The 22,415-nt window shown below is 47.8% G+C and overlaps 1 protein-coding gene and 1 long non-coding RNA gene across 2 annotated transcripts in view; one reads left to right on the forward strand and one right to left on the reverse strand.

Moving 5' to 3' along the window:
• Positions 1 to 22,415, forward strand: part of LOC308470208 — a 116,129-nt gene that overhangs the window by 22,195 nt on the left and 71,519 nt on the right. The window lies entirely within an intron of this gene.
• On the reverse strand, positions 13,278 to 21,626 carry LOC308469626 (uncharacterized protein). The gene is made up of 3 exons (XM_080992358.1): positions 21,612 to 21,626; positions 20,755 to 20,975; positions 13,278 to 17,478 (listed from the first exon to the last, which is right to left on the reverse strand). Exons 2-3 carry the CDS (start codon positions 20,873 to 20,875, stop codon positions 15,848 to 15,850), a joined length of 1,752 nt encoding a protein of 583 aa, XP_080848484.1. The 5' UTR covers positions 20,876 to 20,975; positions 21,612 to 21,626; the 3' UTR covers positions 13,278 to 15,847.

The following is a 22,415-nucleotide window of genomic DNA, read 5'->3' on the forward strand; positions in this document are numbered from 1 at the left end:
GTTCAAATGTGACAAACGGAGGAGGAAGTGACGCTTTCCCTCTCCCCCCAGGAAGTCCTCTCTAGCAATATAATCGCTGCCTTTAACCCTTGAAGAGCCAGTATTCCCCCCACCCCACTCCACCCTCCACCCCAAACTTTAAGGTGCTGGGGACATTGCGGATTCTGCTTCTTTGTACCCCATAAAAGAGGGTTGCTACCTTTCTTCTGGCGAAATACAAGGCGGTTGGGGGTGATTCCTCCCACACCCCCAATCTGTTGCTGAACCGACTTGGAAGCAATCCATTACAATCTGTCGCAGCCAGTGGCGTAGCGTGGGGGGTGCAGGGGGGGCCGGCCGCACCGGGCGCAACATCTGGGGGTTAGGGTTAGGGGGCGCAAATCCACAGGTTAGGGGGCGCAAATCCACGGGTTAGGGGACGCAAATTACTTGCCTTGCCCCGGGTGCTGACAACCCACTCTACGCCACTGGTCGCAGCCCAACACGATGCCCCACCTTGCATTTCTCTCTCTCATCAACATTCCAACAATTTCCTCCATCGCCTCTCCAACAATTTCATTCGTTCAACAGAACTTTCCCTCTGGTTGACAGAAGCGATTCCTTGGATCCCAGCTATGAATGCTGTCAATTTAGGGTGCTTCCTAACCAAGTTGGATTTGTGAAAGTTTTATTTATGGCTGAGTAATACATGCACTTTATTGGTAACTGTTGGGCTGATTATATTTATTTTCTCGCCTCATCTTGTTTTCAGTTTATAAATAGGTTCTTAAATAGTATTCTTACAATTCATTCTGTTCTATTCTAAACAATAGCTCAGCTCTTGCGGAGTTCCTAGCACATGTATGCTTTTATTTAAAAGAAAGGTTTCCATTTTATTTACTGCTTTCCAATCCAGCTCAGCCCCTGGCCTCTCAAGATCTTCCCTCCAAAACTTCGGAGGGGCTCCTCTCCACTCCCACTGGTTGCCCCCCATGGCTTTTCTCACCTCTGCAGGTTTGCCAGCTATGCCCCCTTCGGGACAGAGGTGACTTGGCAACTGCACTCCAGGCTGGCAAGTTCGAGGCTGAATAATTGCAATGTCTTCTACAGTGGTACCTCAGGTTAAGTACTTAATTCGTTCCAGAGGTCCGTTCTCAACCTGAAACTGTTCTTAACCTGAGGTACCACTTTAGCTAATGGGGCCTCCCGCTGCCGCCGTCACACGATTTCTGTTCTCATCCTGAAGCTAAGTTCTTAACCTGAGGTACTATTTCTGACTTCGCAGAGTCTGTAACCTGAAGCGTCTGTAACCTGAGGTACCACTGTATTTTTTTAAAAGGCAGTTTACTTCACTTTCTTCCTAAAATGGAGCTGTTTACTGCTTTAATTCTGCCCTGTTCCAAAAGTTTCCATTAGAGCTTTCAGGAAAGCTATGAAGAATTTGCATGACTAGAAGTGCGTTAAGATTTTCCAAATGAAAACACTTAGGGGAACTCAATTTCCCCCTTCCCTTTTTTAAAAAAAGATAATCCAATATGGTTAAGAATATAGCATTTTTACTTATTCTATAAAGATGGACAGAAGCTGATGGTGTTAATCTGAATTAGTTGGCCTGCTTGTAACTAACAATATGTTGGAATGTTGCTTCAAGGCGTTGCTTCCTCCTGCAGTGGTTTATAAGCAAGGAATTTTATTATTTCTGAGTATGCATGTGTTTTTCTGCATGTGCATTTATAGGTATACCTGATTATATTCCACCTTTCCAGTGAAAGGTAACTACAACAGCACACATGTAACAAAATGTATTACTCTGACCCCCATGATAATGCTCAAATATAATGCTTTAATTCATCTAGAAGTTACAAGGAAAAGGTGGGACACCCCTGGAGGAAAGAAGGGAAATGCCTCATTACCAGCTACAATCAAATTACCCAACTGCTACAAAACAAAAGCAATGAATCCTGGTCCGCTTTCAATAACTGTTTTGCAGGATCTGACCCAAGGTCCATGGATGGCACCATCTTGTACCCAAGAGCACCAGCCAGAAACCTGCAGGAGTTCAGAAGCAGTACATGATGCTCTGGCCTTTTCCCCCTGCCTTTCCACACAACATGCTTCCTTAGATAAGAGTGTGACCCTATTAGGCCATCCTTTGGTCTGTTTTCAAAGATGAGATGAGCAAGAGTGGTGGAGACTGCCACTCCAATAGGCTTCAGAGAAGGGGAAGAGGAAGGGAGTATGGACCTAGAATTGCTGTGGTTTGAGATGGGACACACCGCAGAAGGAAGGAAGGAGCTGGGAAATAGTGGATCAACAGGAGCAAGATAGCAGGTGCTCCAGCCCTGAACAGAGACAGGAGCCTGTTGCGTTAGAAATATCACAGCAGCCAAGCGACACGATGTCTCTAGTATACTGGAGTCCCCTCCTTCCCCTACAACCAGGCGTGCCCTTCATCTCTCAGAGCAGAAAGCCAAACAGACACAGAGATTTTCCATTAGCGGCCCCCGTAGACAACAGGAAGGGACTCAAGGCCAGGAAGTAACTGCTGGGGGCAGGAACACTCACTCTAGGCAACAGCTCAGGTTTTTGAGGACATACATTCCATGTTTCTGTGTGTTTTTGTTGATTTAAATGAAAGAAGCAAAAGAAGCTCACAGCACCACTGATTTCACCAGGCAGGCAGCCAGCCCTGTAGTTGATGGCACCTTCGTGACAGCAGCTGTACCATTTCTCCCATGAGAATTATTGTATGAATTCCATGAAGTTTAGCAACAGCGGTGCTCTAATTAAAATGCTTTCCGCATTACAAGCATCTCAATATTTCTTTCCTCTTGATTCGCTTATGCAAAATGAGTTGTGAAATCTGACCAAATATTTTCCCACACTCCAAGCATATATATGGTTTATCCCATGTGAGTTCTTTTATGAGAAGTAAGCTTAGATCCCTGTGCAAATCTCTTTCCACAGTCCAAACATTTATATGGTTTCTCCCGTGTGAATTCTTTGATGATATGTAAGGCTTGTGCTGTGACTGAAGTTCTTTCCACACTCAAAACAGGTATATGGTTTCACCCCTGTGTGAATTCTTTGATGACGTTCAAGGCTTGAGCTTTGAGTGAAGCTCTTTCCACACTCAAAACATGCATACAGTTTTTCACCTCTGTGAATTTTTTGATGTATATGAAGGCTTGTAACCTGGCTGAAGCTCTTTCCACACTCAAAGCACTTATATGGCTTCTCTCCTGTATGGATTCTGCGATGGCAAACAAGGTATGTGCAGTTACTAAAGCTCTTTCCACATGTCACACATTTATATGGTTTTTCCCCTGTATGGATTCGCTCATGCACAGTAAGGTGTGAACTCTGACTGAAGCTCTTCCCACACTCAAAGCATTTATATGGCTTCTCACCAGTGTGAGTTCTCTTGTGTGAACTAAGGTGTGAACTCTGGCTGAAGCTCTTTCCACATTCCAAGCATTTATATGGTTTGTCCCCTGTGTGGGTTCTCTTATGTGAAGTAAGGCTAGCACTGTGAGCAAAGCTCCTTCCGCACTCTGTACATTTATAAGATTTCTCTCCTGTGTGAATTCTTTGGTGCGATATAAGACTTGAGCTGTGAGTGAAGCTCATTTCGCACTCCAAACATTTATACGGCTTCTCCCCTGTGTGGGTTTTTTGATGCGAAACAAGGCTTGAGCTGTGACGGAAGGTCTTTCCACAGTCAAAACAGGTATACGGTTTCTCCCCTGTGTGAAGTTTTTGATGTTCTGTAAGGTTTCTCCTGCAACTGAAGCTCTTTCCACACTCAGAGCACCTATGTGGTTTCTCCCTGCTGTGGACTTCCTGATGTGTTGTAAGGTTTGAGTGGCGCTTGAAACTCTTTCCACATTCTAGGCATTGGTATGATTCCTGTCCTGCGTGAATTCTTTGATGTGATTTTAGGCCTGAGCTGTCACTGAAGCTCTTTCCACACACCAAGCATTTACACAGTGTCTCCTCTGAGTGGATTCTGCAGTGTGGGCTGAGGCTCGATTTACCTTTGAACGTTTTGCCACACGAAGGGCTATCATTTGCTCTCTTCGCTTCATGCTTATTTCTTTCTGATGAGCCCCGAGAACCATTATTGCCCTGGTCATCACCTGCTAAAATTAAGGGAAAACAGCAAACATTAAAAACTTCCCAATACAGGGCTGCCTTCGGATGTCTTCTAAAAGCTACGTAGTTCTTTATCTCCTTGACATCTGAAGGGAGAGTGTTCCACAGGGCTGGTTCCACTACTTCACTTCTTACTGTGACGAAACCAGCAGATGACCCTCAGAGTTGGACCTCAGTGTCCGGGCAGAACGAAGGAGGTGGAGATGCTCATTCAGGTCTACAGGGCCGAGGCCGTTTAGAGCTTTAAAGGTCAGCACCAACACTTTGAATTGTGCTTGGAAACATACTCTGAGCCAATGTAGATCCTTTAAGACCAGTGTTATATGCTCCTGGCAACTGCTCCCAGTCACCAGTTGAGCTGCTGCTTTCTGGGTTAATTGTAGTTTCCGAGTCACCTTCAAAGGCAGCCCCACCTAGAGCGCATTGTAGCAATCCAAGCGGGAGATAACCATAGCATGTAGCACAGTCTGTGCGCAGGTAGGGACTTAGCCTGTAATGGAGCTGGTAGACAACAGCCCCAAAACTCTGACTATGCCCATGTCACCATTAAAAAACATTCATGTCCTTTCTTTCTACCTTTTATCACTGCTAGCCCGGAGCTCTGGCCCTGCAGCCTTCCTCGTTTTCTTGCCAGGTGGGCTTCCTCAATCCCAACATTTCCCCAGGTCCCCATCTCCATTCCCTGGAACTCACCAGATCTCTCTGAGGGTCCTGGGAGAGAACAGTCAGAGGTGGTGGGAGACAGCCTGACCAGGTCAACTGTCCATCTTCCTCCTTCCATCCTCGCTAGGTTTGCAGATAGATAGATAGATAGATAGATAGATAGATAGATAAATAAATATTTTTTTATTTATACTCCACCCTTCCTGGTTCAGAAAACCGGTCTCAATGCAGCTAACAACAAATTTAAAACACTTAATTGATGCAACAAAAAACAGCATGGGGAGCCCTGCAGGAGTTCCCCCCAGGGCTCCCCACGCTGCGGATAGCAGAATGCCACCCGGGGGGCGGAGTGCCCTGAAGCAGAGCGCCCCTCGCGCCGGGCAGACATCGGCCAGCCCCACAAGCTCAGGGGACAGCAGGGAGGCGCAGCACCGCCATCCCGCTGTTCCTCGACCTTGTTCGGTTTCCCCGACCTGCTTTTGCGGGGGAAATAAAGGGGAAAAAAATTTTCTTTATTTCCCCCCCAAAAAACTAGGTGCGTCCTATGGGACGGAGCGTCCTATGGGACGAAAAATACGGTACTTCTGCTGACTCACGCGCTCCGACATTTTCTAAGGTTTGAGGAACCTTTCAAAGGTTTGAGGAACGGAAATGAATTGCATAAGACTGACATAGACGGACAAAGAGTGAGAAGGGGGTCAAAAATCGCAGAGAGGGAGTGACTCAAACAGCGACATCAGCTGGTGAATAAAAATTTTGCACTCTTGAAAAAGACGTTCCTCTAATAAGACTTATAAGAGCAATTACGGGGATTTTTGCAAGATCTGCAACTAGTGAAGATCCCAAATTGCTGCATCATAATCTGCTGAAAGAGACAAGGTTTCATCAGCTCACCTGCACTGACAGAAAGTCTCAGGTGCCAAGGAACAATCAGCGGTGCACTTTCGGGATCCTGATACATATCCTTTGCAGTCACATCCTGGCCCCTGCACGCCCCACCTCTGATATGTAGGGCAGCAGAACACGGTTTGAGGAAAATGGCTTCGTGAGCTAGAGAGGGACTACTGCCATGACCCACAAGTTTCTCACTGCTGACCTGGCAGCTTGGCTGCTGCAAACTGGGGGGAAATCTGTCTCCATACTGAGATGTAGCCCATTCAGTCCCTCATCTGGCAATTGCTGCAGCTACCAGCGAGTGTCGGAAGATTCAGGACCCAACACAATATTATACTCTGAAAAAGAATTTTCTTCACACCACCATTCATTGTCATAGACAAGGAGGGGTGGGGGGCAGCCCCCCAAATCAAGTAAAGCATTAGAAATACTTAACTAACTGGCCAGTCATGCCAGTGCTGCCCCCCTAACAAAAGGCCTGCCCCCCCCACCAAAAATCTTGCGCCCCTTCCACCACTGAAAAACATTTCCTTTTCTGTCTACATTTTATCTCTGGTGGGAGACAGCCTGACCAGGTCAACTATCCATCTTCCCCCTTCCATCCTTGCTAGTTCTGCAGGAGAATAATAATAATAATAATAATAATAATAATAATAATAATAATAAAAATAATAATTTTTGTATCCTGCCTTCTCCGGCCAAGGCAGGGCCCAGAGTAGCTAACATCATAAAAACAACACAATATGCATAAAAACAGACATCAATTAATTAAAATACATCTTAAAATTAATTCAGACAAGTTAATATCTAAATAGGTGGCAATTATCAGGTTGGAATTGAGAGTGGTTAATACTTGCCAGGACCAACTGTTTCCACTGATCATACAAGGTCATGTGAGCAGGTTGGGGGCCTCCTTTTGGCTTGTTTTATACAAAGGAAAGTAAGGCAAACTCCATCCTGCCCAAAGGCCTGGCGGAACTGCTCCGTCTTGCAGGCCCTGCGGAAAGATGTCAAATCCCGCAGGGCCCTGGTCTCTTGTGGGAGAGCGGTCCACCAAGCCGGGGCCACGGCTGAAAAGGCCCTGGCTCTAGACAAAGCCAACCTAATTTCCCTGGGGCCTGGGATCTTCAAGGTGTTGTTATTAGCAGAAAGAGGCTGAAAGAGGATCAGCCTCTTCCATCCTTCCTGAGGAGCTCAGAAGCCTAAAGAAGCTGCAAGTTCCTTGGGTGGGAGGGAGGGAGAAGTAAAAGGAGCCTCAGAGAAGCTGCAGGGATTCCTCTGCCCTAGATATTCTCCAGCCCCTGCAGAAGCCCAAATGGGGCATATATTACAAATTTATATCCCCCAATCTGGTGGGCTTCTCACAGCCACCCAGTGCGGCTAAGAGCATATATAAAGACAGAACAAAACATCAACCATAAAAAACAGAAATATCCTATACAGGCAACAAAAAACCAATAATAAGAATAGCAGCAATAATAACAACATGTTTACAGTTATACCCAAATTAAAATAACCACCGCCCCCAACTAAACAATAAACCAACACCAACCCGACGAAAACAAAACAGAGGAACCAAAATCAGAACCGTTTAAAGCATTTTAGCCAGTTGCCCCAACCCAAGAGGTGCTCCAGCAAAGTCCCAGTGGCCTCCCAGGAGCCTCTTTTGGCTGTTCAAGGTGAGTCTGGGCTCCACCCCCTAGGCCAGGTGGAATGGGCCTTGCACCAGGGAGTGGTCTTCCTTCCAGCCTTCATGGCATGGTAGGCATGGTAGTGACCTGAAAGTAGATCCCATTGAACGCAGTGGGTCTTATATCTATATAGGGCTCCTCTGCCTATTCCTCCTCTTCTGGCAACCAGAAACATATTGGTGCATGCTCCAGGTGAGAGACTTTGGAGAAGACCTCTTCCCTGCCTTCCTGCAAATCAAGACCTTCTTGCATTGTATGTTCTCCTGTCTTTTCTGCTTGCTGGAGGGAGGGGTTCCCTCTAGCCCCCACCCATCCATTTCTTCTTCTCCACCCCCAACCCCCTGAAACTCAGCCAACGTCTCCCAGCCTCAGAGGTGGGGAGCCCCAGCTCAGGTCCTTCCTAGGACCACAAATCCAGCCTCTTTGGAACTATATTGCAGGACTCAGAAGTTTAAACAAACTGCAGGTTTTTATGGGTGAGGGAGAAGCAAGGGGGCCTCAGAGCCCCTCTGGGGATTTTCCTCCATGGATATATTGGGAGGGAAAGCCCACCCACAGTTTCCACAGTAAAACCTCCCCCCTTTATCTTATTCCTTGCTTCCACTCTCCATCCCCCCAAGTCCCTATCTCCACTTCCTAGGAACTCACGAGATGTCTCTGAGGGTCCTGGAGGACAACGCTCAGAGGTTGTTTGGAGGGAGGCAGGAGACAGTCTGTCCAGGTCAACCGTCCACCTTCCTCCTTCCATCCTTGCTTGGACTGAAGAGCTCAGAAGCTGCAGGTTCCTGGGAGGGAGGAAGAAACAAAGGCAGCCTCAGAGGCCCTGCAGTTAGTTTCCTGCCCAAGACATTTTCCTGGTGAATGTGAAGCCATGCCTGAAAAGTGGAGCCATGCCTGAAATAAGATCTTCATCCCACCACCATTAAAAACATTTATTTCCTTTCCTGGCTTCCTTTTCACTCTGCCAACTTTGCTGCAGCAGTGGCTGGTGGTGAGAAACTTATGTCATTTTATGGCCAGTGGTTCTCCTCTTCCCATCCTTAAAGTCTTCCCTCCTCCATCTCTCCCAACACCTTGGTTCCTTCCTAGGGCTGGTCTGCTATACAGAGAGACTGCACCCTCCTTGGGGGCTTTCCTCCTGAACCCCCCCCCCCCCCCCCAGACAGGGAAGGCATCGAAGATAAAAGAGCCCATGCCGTCTAGAGCTGAAATGAGTTTCCAGCTGACCCTGCCCTCCCTCCCCCTCTTTTCCCAAAACATGAATGTCTCTCTCCTCCCCTTCCCAGAGCCATCCTGCCTCCTTTCCTTTTGGGGGGGTTTCCTCGCCCACCTGCCTTCTGGCCGTGCTCTCCTCCTGGGGCGCCCCTGCACCCCTTAAAACCTTTTGCACTCATCGCAGCTCTTGGGGGGCTGAATTGTGGGGTGCAACCCCACGCATGCGCCTTCCCGCCCCTGCCCCTTTGCAAAACTGCCCTCTCCTGGAGGGCTTCTCTCCTGCGAAGGAGCTGCTCTGGCTCGGGAGCCCCCTCCCCCCCCCCAATATATCTCCCTCTTTTTCCTACCTTGCAGAAGGCACAGTCTTCCGCGCTGCAGACTCTCCTCCCTCGCAGCTGTTCAAATGTAACAAACCGAGGAGGAAGTGACGCTTTTCCTCTCCCCCAGGAAGTCCAGCGTCATAATATAATCGCTGCCTTTAACCCTTGAAGAGCCAGCGTCTCTCCCACCCCACCCACCCAAACTGCGTGGTGCTGGAGACATTGCGGATTCCGCCTATGGGGACCCCACAAAGCGCCCCCTTCCCTTGGAGGGGGGCACGCCCTCCTTTTTCTTACTGCATTTCCAGGGCGGTGGGATTTGCATTCTGCAGAGGGTCTGCTCCAAGGTTCAAATGTGGGGCAGTTGTGGCATAGTGGTTAGAGTGCCCCTCTTGATATTAAGGTGGGACATTTCATAGCCCTGTTATGTTACAGTAGAACACAAAAGAATTCTTTCTCATCCCTGGTAAAGAAAAATAAGCACCCCACCCCAGACCTTCTAAGGCTGCTTTTTGCAATATCAAAACCATAGTGCCAGAACAGCCATCTCGAAACCATGCCCACCTCACAAGGTTACTGAGAAGATGGGGGGGGGGCAGGCAGGACACACACAAACCCTACCTACAAGGATGTGCAGTTTCACAGATTTTGCTCACAGCTTAGCCCACCTCACAGGGTTGTTGTTGTTGCAAAGGTAACAGGTGAGAAGAGAAGCCAGCAAGAAGCCGGGTGCAAATGTTTCATTTCAGCTTCACAGACCCTGCAGAGACACAAAACCGGTGCCAAGCTCACCCTGCTCCGTCACAATCGCTTAACTGCAAAACTGCAGTCCTAATCTTTTACAGGGGGAAGAAAACACCGGAAAAGGAAAAATATATACAATTGACTTGCAGGCAGAGAGTTTTAAAGCTCTTTTTGCACAGGGCAGAAAAATGGGGGTGGGGGCAGGACGGGGGTCTAAGAGGCATCCGGCTGCTGGTTCCAGAAGGCAAGGATGGTCCGATGGACGCATTCCCAGGGGTTTGTCCCAACTATATGTGATTTCGACTTTACCACCAAAATGTAACCCCTGCAAAAGTTGTGTGTCGAACTGTGCACCCCATACAATAGTTTATTGTCACAACTCTCAGCACCCTTAACCAGCAAAAGAGCTCCCAGAAATCTTAGGGGGGTTTCATGGGGCTTTGGATATGTGGTGTGAATGTGGCCTAACAGATTTGTGCTTGTGTGTGTGTGTGTCTAGCATCACTTGGCCTCCAAACACACTTTGGAAATAGGCACACATTGATCAAAATGGTGCAGCATAAAATCACAGGTGCAGTCAGCTCTCTATCCTAGTACAGTCATACCTCGGGGTGAATACGCTTAAGCTTAAATATTTTCGGGTTGCGCTCCATGGCAACCTGGAAGTAACGGAGCGCATTACTTCCACGTTTCGCCACTCACATATGCGCAGGTGCTAAAAGTGATGTCACGCGCATGTGCGGAAGCAGCAAAAAGATAAAAACTCAATTATATAAAATACATTTTGGGGTTTCGAATCAATAGTCAGATAGTGGATCTTATTCTAATTGCCCCAGCTAAAAACCTTGCAACCTTTGATGTCACCTGCTCATCTTGGTCTGCTGAGAGAAAAAACACTGTGACAGGCGTTGGGTGACCCGGAATGGACAATAAAATAGGGGTGATAACATCACTCTTCAAATCTTTATATAGAGTGCAAACCAGAAGGACATGCGCCACTGATTCAGAACTGCCATCTCCACAGGGACATAACCGTTTTTCGTGTGGAATCGTCCCTCAATTACAACCGAAGGCAGTATATTCAACCTTGTGAGAGTAAATGCACGTCTATATTTTATAATTGCTAAGTTATGCAGATAGGGTGCAGAAGAGTCAAAATGGGTATATCACTGCCGCTGATGTTTTTCCTATTGCGACCTTGGGCAGTAGGAATGTTGTCCCAATGTTGTCATTCCAGGGTGGTTCAGGGTGGACCTGAAGTCACAAGATTAAGTCCTGTCCTCCTCAACACAGCTCCCCCTCCATCCCACTTCCAGATAAACAACAGGCCACTGCTTTCAGTTGATCAACAACTTTCAAACATTCACCATTTTCTCCCTTGTCTTAGACGGGAAGGGTTTTTCTCTCCAAGCATTCGGGGACCACTGCTATTCATGTGCCCTTGTGAAATTCCTCTCACCTCCATGGTAGCGTTTTGCTGTTTAGCCAATGTCCTTCCTCTTAAAAATAGGTTGTATGTCAACACCTCCTTAAATTTATTTGGGTGGTGGTTGGGTTAAACTCTGGTTTCCCAACGACATCGGTCAAAACAACAAGGTTCTCCCCACCTTCACTCCTTTCAAACCACATATAGCTTCTAGTGTCCACATCTCCTCCAGTGCACGGTCAATAAAATCCAATTATAAGGAGAACCTCCACTTTTGATGGCGGTCCGAGGGGGTTGCATCATGGCAAAGGTGATGACCCAACTCCTCCATCTGCCCCCATGCTGATCTGCACGGGAGCGAGCCGTTGAGGCGACCGGGGGTCAGCCTGCTCCCTCATACCCCAGGAGGTTTCCAGGAATGCTTAAACCCTTTCGTTCCCTACCCCTTCATTTGTGCCTGCCTCCAATGTCGAGGGAGCTGCCGCCATGGTGCAAGACCAGAACCGGAAACTCAAGGTCAAAGAATAATACAAATAATAATAATAATAATAATAATAATAATAATAATAATAATAATTTATTTATACCCTGCCCATCTGGCTGGGCCTCCCCAGCCACTCTGGGCGGCTTCCAAAAGAATATTAAAATACTGTGATACATCAAACATTAAAAGCATCCCTAAACAGGGCTGCCTTCAGATGTCTTCTAAAAGTCTGGTAGTTGTTGTTCTCTTTGACATCTGGTGGGAGGGCGTTCCACAGGGAGGGCGCCACTACCGAGAAGGCCCTCTGCCTGGTTCCCTGTAACTTGGCTTCTCACAGTGAGGAAACCACCAGAAAGCCCTCAGTGCTGGACCTCAGTGTCCGGGTAAAACGATGGGGGTGGAGACGCTCCTTCAGGTATACTGGACCGAGGCCGTTTAGGGCTTTAAAGGTCAGCACCAACACTTTGAATTGTGCTCGGAAACGTACTGGGAGCCAATGTAGGTCTTTCAAGACCGGTGTTATATGGTCTCGGAGGCCGCTCCCTGTCACCAGTCTGGCTGCTGCGTTCTGGATTAGTTGTAGTTTCCGGGTCACCTTCAAAGGTAGCCCCGCGTAGAGCGCATTGCAGTAGTCCAAGCGGGAGATAACCAGAGCATGCACCACTCTGGCGAGGCAGTCCGCAGGCAGATAGGGTCTCATCCTGCGTACCAGATGGAGCTGGTACACAGCTGCCCTGGGCACAGATTTAACCTGTGCCTCCATGGACAGCTGTGAGTCCAAAATGACTCCCAGGCTGCGCACCTGGTCCTTCAGGGGCACAGTTACCCCATTCAGGACCAGGGAAATGTAGTGTTGGAAGGGACCACAAGTCCTGGGGTAAAGGTAAAGGGACCCCTGACCGTTAAGTCTAGTGGCGGATGACTCTGGGGTTGCGGCGCTCATCTCACTTTACTGGCCAAGGGAGCCAGCGTACAGCTTCCAGGTCATGTGGCCAGCATGACTAAGCCGCTTCTGGCGAACCACAGCAGCACACGGAAACACCGTTTACCTTCCCGCCAGAGCGGTACCTATTTATCTACTTGCACTTTGATGTGCTTTCGAACTGCTAGGTTGGCAGGAGCAGGGACCGAGCAATGGCAGCTCACCCCGTCGCGGGGATTCAAACCGCCAACCTTCTGATAGGAAAGCCCTAGGTTCTGTGGATTAGACGACAATACCACCTACGTCCCAGTCCAGGGGTAGTCAACCTTTTTATACTTAACGCCCACTAATGCATCTTTCTTGATGGTAAAATTTCCTTACCGCCCACCAGGACTTGATGGGAGGATTCAGAACCCTCTACTGCCCAGTTAGAATCCTGAAATGCCCACTAGTGTACGGTAGGGACCAGGTGGACAATCCCTGATCTAGACCAACCCCCTGCAATGCAGGAAAAACAACCCGACCTCTGCTGAAAAACCTAAAAAAAGGAAGGAGAGTTCACCACCTTCCAAGGTAGCTCATCTCACTTGCAGTCAGAAATTTCTTCCTAAAGCTTAGGATGAGGTATTTTTACTCCTTGCATAAAATACAGATGCAGGAAGAGTCGGAAAGCCAGGAAGTAATTGAAATCTCTGTATTTACGTGGATTTAAATGAAAGAAGTGAAAGAAGCTCTCTTACATAACTGGGACAAAATTACATAACTGGAAAAAAAATAAGTACAAATTAAGAAGGGGGGAAGGAAAAGAAAACTTAAACTATCTATTGTTATTAGTAAGATAAAGAATATGACATAAATTTGAGATTGCAATTTCATGTTACAGTAAAAAAAAATCTCATTATCATTAAACCCAACCTCCCATTTATTCCTTAGTTCTTTCTAAATAACTTTACTGCCATACCAAAATATTATTTTTTATATTATTTTTACACAGTTTTTTTGTTGTTTAGTCATTTAGTCGTGTCCGACTCTTTGTGACCCCATGGAACAGAGCACGCCAGGCACTCCTGTCTTCCACTGCCTCCCGCAGTTTGGTCAAACTCATGCTGGTAGCTTAAAGAACACTGTCCAGCCATCTCGTCCTCTGTCGTCCCCTTCTCCTTGTCCCCTCCATCTTTCCCAACATCAGGGTCTTTTCCAGGGAGTCTTCTCTTCTCATGAGGTGGCAAGAGTATTGGAGCCTCAGCTTCACAATCTGTCCTTCCAGTGAGCACTCAGGGCTGATTTCAGAATGGATAGGTTTGATCTTCTTGCAGTCCATGGGACTCTCAAGAGTCTCCTCCAGCACCATAATTCAAAAGCATCAATTCTTAGAGGGGGGGGGGGAGGGAGGAAATAAAAAAAAAAAATAAAAAAAGCATCAATTCTTCAGCAATCAGACTTTTTTATGGTCCAGCTCTCACTTTCATACATCACTACTGGGAAAACCACAGCTTTAACTATATGGACCTTTATTGGCAAGGTGATTTCTCTGCTTTTTAAGATGCTGTCTAGGTTTGCCATCGCTTTTCTCCCAAGAAGCAGGCGTCTTTTAATTTCGTGGCTGCTGTCACCATCTGCAGTGATCATGGAGCCGAAGAAAGTAAAATCTCTCACTGCCCCCATTTCCCCCCCCTTCTATTTGCCAGGAGGTGATGGGCCCAGTGGCCATGATCTTCGTTTTTTTGATGTTCAACTTCAGACCATATTTTGCGCTCTCCTCTTTCACCCTCAATAAAAGGTTCTTTAATTCCTCCTCACTTTCTGCCATCAAGGTTGTGTCATCTGCATATCTGAGGTTCTTGATATTTCTTCCGGCAATCTTAATTCCGGCTTGGGATTCATCCAGCCCAGCCTTTCGCATGATGAATTCTGCACATAAGTTAAATAAGCAGGGAGACAATATACAGCCTTGTCATACTCCTTTCCCAATTTTGAACCAATCAGTTGTTCCATATCCAGTTCTAACTGTCGCTTCTTGTCCCACATAGAGATTTCTCAGGAGACAGATGGGGTGATCAGGCACTCCCATTTTGATACAAATTCAGCTCTCGGTTTATTTTTTCCTGATAAGCTATCTAATTCAGCATATTCAGTCAATTTTTGAATCCACTCCTGTCTGGAAGGAATTATGTTGCTTTTCCACCTTGATGGCTATAAGGACTCTCGCTGCCACTGTTGCATACAAAAAAATACCTTTAATTTGTTTTGGAATATCTGAGTCAGTGATCCCCAACAGATGTGCCTCTGGCTTTCTATTACAGTGGTACCTCGTGTTACAGACACCTCAGGTTACAGATGCTTCAGGTTACAGACTCCACTAACTCAGAAATAGTACCTCGGTTAAGAACTTTGTTTCAGGATGAGAACAGAAATCGCGCGGTAGCAGCAGGAGGCCACATTAGCTAAAGTGGTACCTCAGGTTAAGAATGGACCTCCAGAACAAATTAAGTTCTTAACCCGAGGTCCCACTGTAAAGGAAAGTCTTAACATTTTTTCTAATTCTGAATGGATTTCCTCCCAAAATTTCTTTATTTTGCTACATTGCCACCATATATGATACAGTGAGCCTGTTTGATCTCCACATCTCCAACAGTTACTTTTGGATCCTTTGTACATTTTGGCTAATTTCCATGGAGTCAAATACCACTGGTGCTGCATTTTTAAAACGTTTTCCCTTACGGCATAGCACGTGGTAAATCTCCAACTATTCTTCCACAGATTTTCCCATTGGGACATTGTTATAACATACCCAAAGTCTTGAGACCACTTTATCACGGCTGATGTAACTCAAATCTCGAGGTTTCCTTGGCAAACCCTTTTTATCTACATTAATTTTTTTGAATATTGGATAATATTGGAACCAATCTGTAATAATATCTCTTAATTCCTCAAAACTTTTAAGTTTCAGCTGGTTATCTTCTTTTAAAATTATTTTATAAGTAGGCCAATTTCACAACGTATTTTTTTTCTTCACCACTGTGGCCTCTGCTTGGAGAGGCCCACCACGGGATTTTAGGCTGCAACCGATCTTTGTATTTCTCCCAAACTTTAAGAAGTGATCTCCTTATAATATGATTTGAGAAATCTCTGTGTATTTTTGCCTTTCCATAAATTCAATAAGGGTGCCAAGCCCAACAGTTATTATGTCCCTCCAAATCCAACAAACCTATATCTTGCAAATTAGCGGTGCTCCACTTAAAGTGCTTTCCTCATTACAAGAATCGAAATATTTTCCCCATCTTGATTCACTTATGCAAAATGAGTTGCGAAATCTGACCAAATCTTTTCCCACATTCCAAGTATATATATGGTTTATCCCATGTGAGTTCTTTTATGAGAAGTAAGGCCAGATCCATGTGGAAATCTCTTTCCACACTCCAAACATTTATATGGTTTCTCCCCTGTGTGAGTTCTTTTATGAGAAGTAAGGGCAGATCCATGTGCAAATCTCTTTCCACACTCCAAACATTTATATGGTTTCTCCCCTGTGTGAGTTCTTTTATGAGAAGTAAGGGCAGATCCCTGTGCAAATCTCTTTCCACACTCCAAACATATATATGGTTTCTCCCCTGTGTGAATTCTTTTATGAGAAGTAAGGCCAGATCCATGTGCAAATCTCTTTCCACAGTCCAAACATTTATATCGTTTCTCCCCTGTGTGAACTTTGTGATGAGATCTAAGGCTTGAGCTTTCAGTGAAGTTCTTTCCACACTCAAAACAGGTATATGGTTTCACCCCTGTGTGAATTCTTTGATGACATTTAAGCTGTGAGCTTTGAGTGAAGCTCTTTCCACACTCAACACATGCATATGGTTTTTCACCTCTGTGAATTTTTTGATGTTTATGAAGGCCTGTACCATGCCGGAAGCTCTTTCCACACTCAAAACACTTATATGGCTTCTCTCCTGTATGGATTCTGCGATGGCTAACAAGGTATGTGCAGTTACTAAAGCTCTTTCCACATGTCACACATTTATATGGTTTTTCCCCTGTATGGATTCGCTCATGCACAGTAAGGTATGAACTATGAATGAAGCTCTTCCCACACTCAAAGCATTTATACGGCTTCTCACCAGTGTGAGTTCTCTTATGTGAACTAAGGTTTGAACTCTGGCTGAAGCACTTTCCACATTCCAAGCATTTATATGGTTTCTCCCCTGTGTGGGTTCTCTTATGTGTAGTAAGGCTAACACTGTGAGCAAAGCTCCTTCCGCACTCCGAACATTTATAAGATTTCTCCCCAGTGTGAATTCTTTGATGCAATGTAAGACTTGAGCTGTAAGCGAAGCTCATTCCGCACTCCAAACATTTATACGGCTTCTCCCCTGTGTGGATTTTTTGATGCATTGCAAGGCCTGAGCTGCTAGTGAAGGCCTTTCCACACTCAAAACAGGTATATGGTTTCTCCCCTGTGTGGATTTTTTTATGATATACAAGGCTTGATCTGCTAGTGAAGGCCTTTCCACACTCTAAACAGGTATATGGTTTCTCCTCAGTGTGGACTTTGTAATGTCTTTTAAGGTATGAGTGGCGATTGAAATCCTTTCCACATTCTAGGCATTTGTATGATTCCTGTCCTGCGTGAATTTTTTCATGTGATTTTAGGCCTGAGCTGTCACTGAAGTTCTTTCCACACACCAAGCATTCACACGGTTTCTCCTCTGTGTGGATTCTGCAGTGTGAATTGAACCTAGATTTACTTTGGAATGTTTTGCCACATAAAGGTCTCTCATTTGTTCTCTTCCCCTTCTGATGTTTTTTCTGGACTGGGATTTGATGGTCGTTATCAGTCTGCATTAGAAGGCCTTCATACCTCCTATTTTCTTCTTGGTTTTTCTCTTGTGGTCTTGTTTCCTCTTGATCTTGAAAGGTCTTTCCTTTGACTTCATTCTTGGTTCTTTCTGATGAGACCCGAGAACAACGACTGTCGTGTTCATCACCTGCTAAAGTTAAGGGAAGATGACAATTAAAAATGTAATCCAAATCACCATCCTAGTGAGACTTTCTGTAACATCTGATGATGATGATGGTGATTTTATTATTTATACCCTGCCCATCTGGCTGGGTTTCCTCAGCCACAGCATATATAAAACATCAAACTGCCCAATACAGGACTGCCTTCAGATGTCTTCTAAAAGCTACATAGTTCTTTATCTGCTTGACATAATAATAATAATAATAATAATAATAATAATAATAATAATAATTTATTATTTATACCCCGCCCATCTGGCTGAGTTTCCCCAGCCACTCTGGGCGGCTCCCAATCAGTGTTAAAAACAGTACAGCATTACATATTAAAAACTTCCCTGAACAGGGCTGCCTTAAGATGTCTTCTGAATGTCAGGTAATTCTTTATCTCTTTGACATCTGATGGGAGGGCGTTCCACAGGGCGGGCGCCACTACCGAGAAGGCCCTCTGTCTGGTTCCCTGTAGGCTCACTTCTCGCAATGAGGGAACCGCCAGAAGGCCCTCGGCGCTGGATCTCAGTGTCCGGGCTGAACGATGGGGGTGGAGACGCTCCTTCAGGTATACAGGACCGAGGCCGTTTAGGGCTTTAAAGGTCAGCACCAACACTTTGAATCGTGCTCGGAAACGTACTGGGAGCCAGTGCAGATCTCTCAGAACCGGTGTTATGTGGTCCCGGCGGCCACTCCCAGTCACCAGTCTAGCTGCCGCATTCTGGATTAATTGCAGTTTCCGGGTCACCTTCAAAGGTAGCCCCACGTAGAGCGCGTTGCAGTAGTCCAAGCGGGAGATAACCAGAGCATGCACCACTCTGGCGAGACAGTCCGCGGGGAGGTAGGGTCTTAGCCTGCGTACCAGGTGGAGCGCCTCCATGGACAGCTGTGAGTCCAAAATGACTCCCAGGCTGCGCACCTGGTCCTTCAGGGGCACAGTTACCCCATTCAGGACCAGGGAATCCTCCACACCTGCCCGCCTCCTGTCCCCCAAAAACAGTACTTCTGTCTTGTCAGGATTCAACCTCAATCTGTTAGCCGCCATCCAACCTCCAACCGCCTCCAGGCACTCACACAGGACCTTCACCGCCTTCACTGGTTCTGATTTAAAGGAGAGGTAGAGCTGGGTGTCATCTGCATACTGATGAACACCCAGTCCAAACCCCCTGATGATCTCTCCCAGCGGCTTCATATAGATATTAAAAAGCATGGGGGAGAGGACAGAACCCTGAGGCACCCCACAAGTGAGAGCCCAGGGGTCTGAACACTCACCCCCCCCACCACTTTCTGGACACGGCCCAGGAGGAAGGAGCGGAACCACTGTATGACAGTGCCCCCAGCTCCCAGCCCCTCTAGACGGTCCAGAAGGATGTTATGGTCGATGGTGTCAAAGGCCGCTGAGAGATCCAGCAGAACTAGGAAACAGCTCTCACCTTTGTCCCTAGCCCGCCGGAGATCATCAACCAGCGCGACCAAGGCAGTTTCAGTCCCATGGTGAGGCCTGAATCCCGATTGGAAGGGATCCAAATGGTCCGTTTCCTCCAGGCGTGTTTGGAGTTGCTCAGCAACCACCCGCTCAATCACCTTGCCCAAGAATGGCAGATTTGAGACTGGGCGATAGTTGGCCAAATTGGCTGGGTCTAAAGATGTTTTTTTAAGAAGCGGTTTAATGACCGCCTCTTTCAGCGGGTCTGGGAAGGCTCCCTCACAGAGGGAAGCATTCACCACCCCGCAGAGCCCATCGCCCAGCCCTTCCCGGCTCGCTTTTATCAGCCAGGATGGGCAAAGATCAAGGAGACAGGTGGTCGGTTTCACTCGTCCAAGCAGCCTGTCCACATCCTCGGAGGTAACAGATTGGAATTGATCCCATATAACAGGACCAGACAGAACTCTAGCACTCTCCCGCCCTGGCCCTGCTCCCACTGTGGAGTCTACCTCCTTCTGAATCTGAGCAATTTTATCTGCAAAAAACTTTGCAAAAGCATTGCAGGAGATCTTGGGGTCCCTACCAGGCCCCGGTGGTACAGGTGGTTCCGATAAACTGCGAACCACCTGAAAAAGTCTCCTGCTGCTATTTTCTGCAGATGCAATGGAGGCAGCGAAGAAGGCCCTCTTCGCCGTCGTCATTGCCACTTGGTAGGCTCGACGTTGAGCTCTAACCCGTGTCCGGTCTGATTCAGAATGAGTTTTCCGTCACCGGCGCTCTAGCCGTCTCAACGATTGTTTCATCACCCTCAGCTCCGGGGAAAACCACGGGGCTGTCCGGGCTCCATGCAATCGGAGAGGGCGCTTCGGAGCCAGACAGTCAATAGCCCTGGTTAACTCCGCATTCCAGCGTGCCACCAGGGAATCAACTGAAAGGCCATCAACTTGGGATAAAGCATCCCCTACCACTCTCTGGAAGCCAATTGGATCCATTAAGTGGCGGGGGCGGACCATCCGAATCGGTCCCACCTCCCTGCGGAGGGGAAGGGTTGCGGAGAAGTCCAGTTGCACCAGGAAGACATCTGAAGGGTGCCACCACTGAGCAGGCCCTCTGCCTGGTTCCCTGTAACTTCACTTCTGGCAATCAGGGAACCAGAGCTGGACCTCAGTGTCTGGGGTTAGAGATGCTCCTTCAGGTCTACAGGGTCAAGACTGTTTAGAGCTTTAAAGGTCAGCACCAACACTTTGAATGATGCTCAGAAACAAACTCTGAGCCGATGTAGATCCTTTAAGACCAGTGTTATATGCTCCTGGCAACTGCTCCCAGTCACCAGTTGAGCTGCCGCTTTCTGGATTAATTGTAGTTTCCGAGTCACTTTCAAAGGCAGCCCCACCTACAGTACATTGTAGCAATCCAAGCGGGAGATAACCATAGCACGTACCACAGTCTGTGTGCAGGTAGGGTCTCAGCCTGTGTACCAGATGGAGCTGGTAGACAGAAGCCCCAAATCCTGGCTATGCCCAAGTCACCATGAGAAAATATTCATTTCCTGCCTATCTTTAATCTCTGCCAGTCCAGAACTCTGGCCCTGCAGCCCTCCTTGTTTTCTTTCCAGGGGAGCTGGAAAGACCTCCTTGCCTTTTCTCCCCCCTGTGTCTTTTCTGCTCACTTGGGGGGTGTCCCTCCCCCCCATCCATCCATCCTCCCCCCCCCAACCCCCTGTAACTCAGGCAGAAGCAAAGGGAGCCTGCAGGGATTTATCTTGCCACAGAATTTCCTTGTTTCCACTCCCCAAACCTCCATGCCCCCAACTCCATTCCCTGCCACTCACCAGATCTCTCTGAGTGTCCTGGAGGGGAACGGTCAGAGGTTGGGGGAGGCAGCCGGACCAGGTCAACCGTCCATCTTCCCCCTTCCATCCTCGCTAGGTTCGCAGGATCAGACTCTTCCATCCTTCCTGAGGAGCTCGGAAGCTGCAGGTTATTGGGAGGGAGATAGAAGCAAAGGCAGCCTCTGAGGCCCTGCAGGCATTTTCCCGCCCAAGATATTTTCCTGGTGAATGATAAGCCTGCCTAGGTGTGGAGCTCCCATGATAAAAGAGGAGTGTCCCCCCCCTCCTGAACCCCACCATGCGAGGAAAGTGGAGTCATGCCTGAAAGAGGATCTTCTTCCCACCAACATTCAAAACATTCCTTTTTTGGCTTCCTTCTTTCTCTGCCAGCCTGGAGCTGTGACCTGGCTGCCTCCCTCCATTCCACCTCCTCCCCCAACCCCACTTTAGGGGAAGGGGCTGTAGCTCAAGAGCGGAGCATCTCCTCAGCAGGCAGAAAGTCCCCGATCCGAGACCCCCCCCCCCTTTGGTCTAATCCTGCCCTCTCTACTCGACCCCTTTCTCTCCAAAACATCCATGCCTCCTTCCTCCTCTCCCCAGAGGCATCCTGCCCCCTTTCCTTTTTTGGGGGGGTTCCTACCCCACCCTACAACTCCCTCCCCCCCCCGCCTCGCCTTCTTGCCTTGCTCTCCTCCAGGGGCGCCCCTGCAGCCCTCGAGGTCCTTTGCTCTCCCCACAGCTCTTTCGGGGCTCAAATGTGGGGTGCAACCCCATGCATGCTCCTCTCCCGGAGGGCTTCTCTCCTGCTCTGGCACGGGAGCCCCCTCCGCCCCCCAAATATATCCCTCTTTTCCTACCTTGCAAAAGGCACAGTCTTCCGCGCTGCAGAATCTCCTACCTCGCAGCTGTTCAAATGTGACAAACGGAGGAGGAAGTGACGCTTTCCCTCTCCCCCCAGGAAGTCCTCTCTAGCAATATAATCGCTGCCTTTAACCCTTGAAGAGCCAGTATTCCCCCCACCCCACTCCACCCTCCACCCCAAACTTTAAGGTGCTGGGGACATTGCGGATTCTGCTTCTTTGTACCCCATAAAAGAGGGTTGCTACCTTTCTTCTGGCGAAATACAAGGCGGTTGGGGGTGATTCCTCCCACACCCCCAATCTGTTGCTGAACCGACTTGGAAGCAATCCATTACAATCTGTCGCAGCCAGTGGCGTAGCGTGGGGGGTGCAGGGGGGGCCGGCCGCACCGGGCGCAACATCTGGGGGTTAGGGTTAGGGGGCGCAAATCCACAGGTTAGGGGGCGCAAATCCACGGGTTAGGGGACGCAAATTACTTGCCTTGCCCCGGGTGCTGACAACCCACTCTACGCCACTGGTCGCAGCCCAACACGATGCCCCACCTTGCATTTCTCTCTCTCATCAACATTCCAACAATTTCCTCCATCGCCTCTCCAACAATTTCATTCGTTCAACAGAACTTTCCCTCTGGTTGACAGAAGCGATTCCTTGGATCCCAGCTATGAATGCTGTCAATTTAGGGTGCTTCCTAACCAAGTTGGATTTGTGAAAGTTTTATTTATGGCTGAGTAATACATGCACTTTATTGGTAACTGTTGGGCTGATTATATTTATTTTCTCGCCTCATCTTGTTTTCAGTTT

Source organism: Podarcis pityusensis, assembly GCF_964106645.2.
Source record: "Podarcis pityusensis genome assembly, chromosome: 2".
NCBI lineage: Eukaryota > Metazoa > Chordata > Lepidosauria > Squamata > Lacertidae > Podarcis > Podarcis pityusensis.

What these genes read in the sequence shown, in the direction of transcription:
- LOC308469626 (XM_080992358.1), bottom strand. Translation starts at nt 20,875, where the DNA reads ATGGAAGAGTCTGATCCTGCGAACCTAGCGAGGATGGAAGGGGGAAGA. An exon ending in AGGACACTCAGAGAGATCTG is followed by an intron (nt 17,479 to 20,754) that starts GTGAGTGGCAGG and finishes CCTTAACTTTAG; the next exon opens with CAGGTGATGAACACGACAGT.